Source organism: Triplophysa dalaica, chromosome 1 (assembly GCF_015846415.1).
Source record: "Triplophysa dalaica isolate WHDGS20190420 chromosome 1, ASM1584641v1, whole genome shotgun sequence".
NCBI classification, from domain to species: Eukaryota; Metazoa; Chordata; class Actinopteri; order Cypriniformes; family Nemacheilidae; genus Triplophysa; species Triplophysa dalaica.
The window spans coordinates 29439770-29446836 of NC_079542.1; the positions used below are offsets into that span (position 1 = coordinate 29439770).

Here is a 7067-nt window from a genome sequence, read left to right on the forward strand (position 1 = left end):
TGCATACATGCAACTCAACATTCCACTATAAAGGAATATAAGAGACAAATATAATAAATAACCAATTTTAGTAACAATGTTAAAAAACAGTTTCAAGTACATGTACTGACAAACACCATAAAGCAATCAACATTTTACAGATAATCCAAACCAATTTAAATTAAGACATGAATACTAAGCGTTAAGTTAATATAATACATTTACAGTTTATACATTCTAGCACTCTTGAGGAATGTCAAACTTAATAATTCTGTTTGAATCCTTTTGAAGAAAACAAAATAAGCACTCTGTTGTTGACCATGACTTATCATACAAATAAGGCCACAATATTAGATATAGAAAGAAAAGGAAAGTATGATTGAACAAATCTAACAAATAAGTGTTCGCCAAACTGAACTGATTTGTGTAATACTGTTCAACACTTTGTGAAACCGTATAAGTCATGTTCATTCACGATTTATGATGAATTGTCATTCTTTGGTCTGTGGTTGATGTTGCATATGAAATGAGGATTGTCTTATTTTAGGCGTAATTGTTGTTGTGCTCTAGCCGGGTGAGTATAGTGGACACCAGTCTCTCCAGCTGCTCCGCCCTGTGTTTGCCAGTCTGCAGAACTTCCTCATGATTGGCTTTGTCCTCGCTGTCGTAGTCCATCACAGCCTTATTAGTTATTAAAGACAGAGCGAAGACCCGCATTCCACAGTGACGTGCTACGATCACCTCGTGGACAGTGCTCATACCTGAAAAACATAAAGTCTGATTGTTACACCTGTTTGGCTTATAAACAGCGAGGATCAAGCCCACATTCTAAATACAAAAATTATAAAGACAGTTAAAATGAACAGACCCAGAATCTACAGTAAATGGGTCAAATCTTACCGACAGCATCGGCTCCCAGTTTGTGCAGCATGCGACACTCTGCAATGGTCTCAAACGAAGGTCCGCCGAGAACACAGTACACACCCTCTTTTAGAAAGTCACTGTAACCGAGCTCTGAACCCACATCCATCGCTAGCTGCTGAAGCTCCCGATCATATGCATCAGACATGCAGGGAAAACGCACACCAAACCTAAATGAAGTAGAAAATCATTAAAAAAAGCCTTCCATAATACACAATGTATAACAGAAACATGCATGCATGTCAAACAAATCTTTCTTATTGGAGTTATATGCTCGGCTTAAATGACGAAGATCAAAAGCTTGCCTCTCTTCATTGGGTCCTGCCAGAGGATTATTTCCAGCAAATCCTGGCATGTTGAGATGGTCTTTGATGATCATGATGTCTCCCACTTTAAAGTCCTGGTTGAGTCCTCCAGCAGCGTTGGTAAGAATCACCGTCTCCACACCCAGCAGTTTGAATATTCGCATAGGCATAGTGATCTGAAACAAAATAAAGCACTCTTAGTTTCTGACACACATAACATAACATTGCAGAAGACATTTGCACTGCATACATTTAATTCTATACAAATCTTTAAGTGTTTTTATCTTTGCTGGGCCACAGGATAAAGTGCTCTGCTTTAAGTCTGTAAATCACACATGCTATACAAGCTGTTAAAAACAATTGGGTTTGCCAATTAGCTTGACTCAGGTTAAGAGGGATTTTTAGGTCAGAGAGTTTGATATCATGATATCTCCAATAAAACATGTGTGTTTGTTTATAGGTTACCTTCTGGATGGCATATCCCTCATAGAGATGAAACCTTCCCTGCATGCAGACACACGGCCTCCCCTTTAAAGTCCCAAACACCAGCCGACCTGCATGGCCATGCACTGCAGCATTGAATCAAAGGAAATACAATCAATACAAAATAAGTACTGCATGCATAAAATGTTATAAACAAGCTATACAATATCATACATAAAACAAGAAAGAAACACATACCTGTACTCTGTGGGAAATTTGGGATGTCACTGTACTTAAAGGCCACCTGGTCCTTCAGCATATCAGCCAGTCCACCCATACCAGAGCCGCAAACTATGCCCACCAGAGGGCGTACTGCAGTCTGAGACAAAAGCCAGTCAGCGGTTGCCTGGCACTCCTCATAGTTGTACCTATCAAGACAGGAAAAAATAAACAAGACTGTAACTAAACAATTGCGTCATTCGTTAACATGAAAGCATGTCATGTATGTATCTTGAACATTTCCTATTGGGTTTAAATTGTTAAAAGAATTACAAAACTGTACATGGCAAAAATAATTAACCCGACAAGAATAAACCCTGAGCCACTCCAACACAACAGAATTTGCGTTTACAGTAATATGTAACGGACTAGTAAAATATCACTTCTGTAACGAAGCAATTTTATGAATAGTATGATATGGCCTTAGATGTTATGAAAGTTAACATCTGACGCAGGTGTACAGTTCACATTGAGTTTAGTGATGCTGCTCTTAACATCTGATTCAGATTAGGTTAAATTTTTCGGAAATAATACGTTTGAATACGTGTTTATTTAATAAGCACTGTAAAGAGTACTTCAGTGGCTTGGGCGGAGACATCTGACAAAAGTTATTGTTAACGTTAAATCAATTACAAAAAACTGTGAATGTAGTATGGTGAAGTGACTACGTATCATATGTTTGATATGAAAATTATACCGTTATTTGTTCGCTTAAATAACGACACCTAAACGTACACTAGAGCTCACTGCCAGAGTGCCAGCTGCTCGACACATGCCAGCGCTCGCCACTGAGGCTAATGCCCCATCACGTGTTGCCATCCTACGTCATGGAACACGTTTAATATATTAAACTTCGTAGACGATAAATCATACAAACAACAGGAAAATAATGAAAAGTTTACCCAGTGGTGCTCTCAGGAAACATGTTTACAATCGCTCGTACAATCCTTGGAAATCTCTTGAGAGAAGAAAACACGGGCACGCACGTAACTAAGGACGTAGCAGATACACGCTGATAACAGGAATGCAAAAATAAAGAAGTAAAGAAGTAAATAAACTAAAATCAACTTGGCGTTTAAAATTGGCAATACTTTAAATTCCTGACTTTTTGCTCACGTCGCTGGTTCTTTTATAGATCCTCTATTTCCTCCGCTCCTCCCCGCCAGATGACGCAAATGTACAGCGGAATACACCCCTTGACGCAAAAGGCCCTGGCCTGGGTGACCAATTTTGGGCTTTGGGTGTGTATCTGAATTTCACGTTAACAGCTGTCACGAGTGAGCACCAGACAACGTGAGAAAGGTTTTCGACAATTATACATTTACAATCTGGTTATTTATGGTCGAACAACATAAACGCGACCACGTGTCATCCAATCTAAACAAGCTTTTTTTTATTTGTATTGTACAATCAACCCTTACGAAAATTAAACATGATAAAAAAGATAGTTTTACTACAGTTGAAAAAAAAAACATGGTTACTGTAGTTAAACCATGTTTACCACAAAATGATCATGGTTTTAAAAAAACATAGTTAAAACATGGTTTACTATGCCAACAGTAGCCTAATCATTGAAATAAAAAACAAGCACAATTTTCATAAGGGAAATCCATTCACAGTGATGCAGATATAAAAAACATTAAGTCATATTATAAACTCTAAAGTATATTTTTATTGTATATTAAAATTGTGTATCAATTAATAGAACAGTAGAAATACAGCTGTTCACTAACACAATTCCTCTTACGTACACATATTTATCATGAATACTTGTTTATATTTGTCCTGATTAAAATATTGTTAATGAATCCAAGCTTTGACTCCTCTGGACTCCTCAGGAACAACAGATCATGACCCCCGCTGACATGTTTTAAACAAATGGCATATGTGCAAGAATCGTGTGTCCATTAGCACGTCATAACACACCACACTGCCCTGTCTATCATAACGGAATAAAACATGACAGAAGTTTCACGTTTGGATGGAGTCTCCCTTTATTCATCATCCAGTTTTTAACAAATATATCAACATTGGCATTAATAGTGTAAGTTGATATCTACAGGGCTGTGGGGTTCACCACTGAAATGTGTAGAATAACTTCATTCACTTGTGTTTATGCTTTTTGTGGTTCGGCCTGTTGTGATTGGCTCTGTAGGCTTATACTTAGAAGAATGTACCCACAATGCCATATGACAAAAAGATAGTATTTACAGTCACAATAATGACGTAAAGCATGTTTGGGGCCCATGTTTTTCCTCCGCTTTCCATGGCATTGTTTTGACTGTTACAAGGGGCAGTGATATAGTTTTGTGTATCAAAAGGCAAACAGAAAAAGGAAGGTCATCATAAAGGCCAGAGTGGAGTTTAGCATTTTCGTCTATCATTCTAGAATCAACACGCCTATATCCTGACCAATAGCGGGGCCGCTCTGGATTGTTATGCCTCAAAACAATTTTGCCTTTGCCTTTAGAGCTACAGCCCACAGTAATAATCAATACAAATGTTCCCAAAGTTACATGTTGCCGCTACTCATGCCACATTTGTTATGCAACAAGTCTAGCAAACTTCAGGGGAAGGACAGAAGCCCTTATAATTTCTGACCTTTATGATTGAATGTGTAAAAAGTATACAAAGACTTCATCTGTTTGGGTAAAGTTGGTGAAAGTGTCACAAAATGTTTCATATTTTTAGTTAACTGCATTCAGAAGGTTTTACTTTTAAGGAAGCAGATTCCAATTAATCTTGAATTAATTTTTTATACAATGAAGCACAAGATTCCAGTAATAATTTTATCCATGACTGATAATCGCAAAATATACACATTTAGGGGAGCAGTTTGTATAAAGTCACATGCCCTAGTCATGACAAGAAATATGTCGTCATCATAGACAGTAACCCCATTATTCTTAATCTGTCAGAGTGTGTGTGATGTGTGAGAGACGCCATAAGCTAATATGTTTAGTTTCACTTCTGAAAGCCTGACCAACAAACATGCTAATGCATGAATCAAGTATTTAATTTATGAAAGATCCTGATCGTGTTAAAGAATCATCTGAGCATCGTCACAAGCTCTGTCAAGGTCAGTGAACCAGTATCTATATCGATAAGAGAGTCACTGATCTCGAATATTCCTGGTGTTTAAATTTGCCCCTGTTTGATCAGGATCTGTGGGTTGACAGCTGAAAAACAAACTGATGTCAACACGAAACCTGCAGATTCATTGTATTACATTCGTTGTAAGAAAAGGTTTCAAATGACTGAAGAAATGTAGAGCTTTTGAAAATCTTCCTTTGTGTTCCTTTGTGAACAAAAAAGTGAGGGTGATTAAATGAGGACCGCATTTGTATTTTTGGGTAAACTATCTTTTAAAAGTCAGAACGAAACATTTGAGTGAAATTTCTTAAAGAATATGAAAAATGTAGCACAGGGCTTGATTTACATTCCTTAGGACATGATTGGATTTTTTGAATTTGGAAGCCTGGCTATTCAACACTCAAAATAAACCCACAATTGTGCCGAGAAATACTTCACTGCAGAGGAGAGATGATGTTTAGAGGGGTTATTTTTAAGTAAGGATTATGTAGGCACATAAAATAAAATAATATGTGCACAGATTCCTTTTTATTAAAAACAATATTGCATAAGAAAACAAGAACTGTCCGTTTTTACTTCATTGTGACTTGATATGTCTTTATGATATACGTATTTTGCATTTCAAATACTGTAAAAATAGTATAAAGGGGCAATTCTATTTAATAAAAGATATGTAATAGAAAGTGTAACCCTTATAGTTCAGGGAAACTGGTCACAGAGTTTCCCAGAAGAGCTCCTTGTGTCTCCACAATGGCGATGTTTGACCATCCCCGTTCCAGAACATACCATCTGTGAACTCTTTATCTAATCTCTCTCTTACAAACAAGCGGGATGAAGAGAGAAATAGGAAATGGGAAAAGGCTGTTAAAAAAGCTTTCAAACCAAAGGTCAAGTCATAACAACATAACAAGTTATAAAGCTACGCAAACATTTCATATCACCAGCCGGTCAACAAAGGAATTCAACAACAACATATACTGCCTGAATCCATTCCAAGACCACAGTCTATTATAAAATAAAAAAAGTGATATTAAAATAATGGGCAGTCAGGCCACATACATTAATATGCAGATTCTGTGTTTTTTCTTACAAAAGTAAACAGAGCACATAATACTGTATCTAGTTGATGCAGGTAGAGGGAAAAAAGAGAGCATGGGGAGAATGGTTTACGTGGTATGCCAGTGATTGGCGCATTGAGGGGGTGGTGCAATAATCTGTCACTTTAGGTCCTCTGGAAAAAGGGAAAGCACTACATGTCCCCTTCCTCAACTCAGGATTAACATACAGTTTTCTTTAATCACGACTGCACAATTCTCCGTGCTTTTTGCAAGCCATTGTAAAGTCCACAGCTGTCAAACTAGTCCTAGAGAGTTTAACAGACAAGGCCTAAATCTAGTCCCAGACTAAAATGAATGTGTGACCTGTCTTAACTGATATAACATGCCCAGGAATATCTTAAGATAAATCAATACCATTGTTTTGTCTCAAGATGCAGAACTGTAATATAGTGTATAATATATTCTTCTAAGGCTTTTTTATTAAAGCGACATAAATATCTTAATTCAACTAAGTCCTGGCTTAGACTGAGCTGTGTCTGTGAAACCGGACCATAGTATCCATCCATCCCTAATCAAATAAACCTGAGCCAGCTAATAGAGGTCTTTTGGAATAAAAATAACATCAACAAAGGACTGTAGATTGACACGTTTGATATATATATGGTGATCGATGTGGTTTTTGTCAAAATAAACTCATCAATGTAGTTTAGTCATAACAATTTTTGCAATTCAATATAATCCTTATGATGTTGCAGCTACTGCAGAGCAGGTATGAGGACTTGCGAACACTAAAATGAACATAGGGCATGCTGCGAAAAGTAGATAGCGTTGACAATCCACCTGAAGCAGCAAAGCCAAAAAAGGGCGGTAGCGGGAGGAGCCAAATTGAGCAAGTAGATAGATGGCAAAAGGGAAAGGCAGAAACAACACAGTCCCCCCTTGTAGCTCTGGCAGATTGAGTCCAGCAGTAACTTGGCAGAGGAGGCATGACAGCAAAGACACAAGAAAG

At 37.5% G+C, this 7067-nt stretch overlaps 1 protein-coding gene across 1 annotated transcript; it reads right to left on the minus strand.

Moving 5' to 3' along the window:
- Nucleotides 1–51: 51 nt before the first annotated feature.
- Nucleotides 52–3040, minus strand: pnp5a (purine nucleoside phosphorylase 5a). The gene is made up of 6 exons (XM_056753918.1): nt 2810–3040; nt 1887–2056; nt 1671–1774; nt 1206–1381; nt 880–1070; nt 52–740 (listed from the first exon to the last, which is right to left on the minus strand). The coding sequence occupies exons 1-6, from the start codon at nt 2830–2832 to the stop codon at nt 523–525; spliced, it is 882 nt and encodes a 293-aa protein (XP_056609896.1). The 5' UTR covers nt 2833–3040; the 3' UTR covers nt 52–522.
- Between the last annotated feature and the right edge of the window lie 4027 nt (nt 3041–7067).

Bases quoted from the DNA above. Each gene is read 5' to 3' on its own strand.
- pnp5a (XM_056753918.1), bottom strand. From the start codon at position 2,832: ATGTTTCCTGAGAGCACCACTGG. The intron at 1,071-1,205 runs GCAAGCTTTTGA...TACTTCATTTAG, and splicing joins GCAGGACCCAATGAAGAGAG to GTTTGGTGTGCGTTTTCCCT. The intron at 741-879 runs GTAAGATTTGAC...TATGTTTTTCAG, and splicing joins ACTGGGAGCCGATGCTGTCG to GTATGAGCACTGTCCACGAG.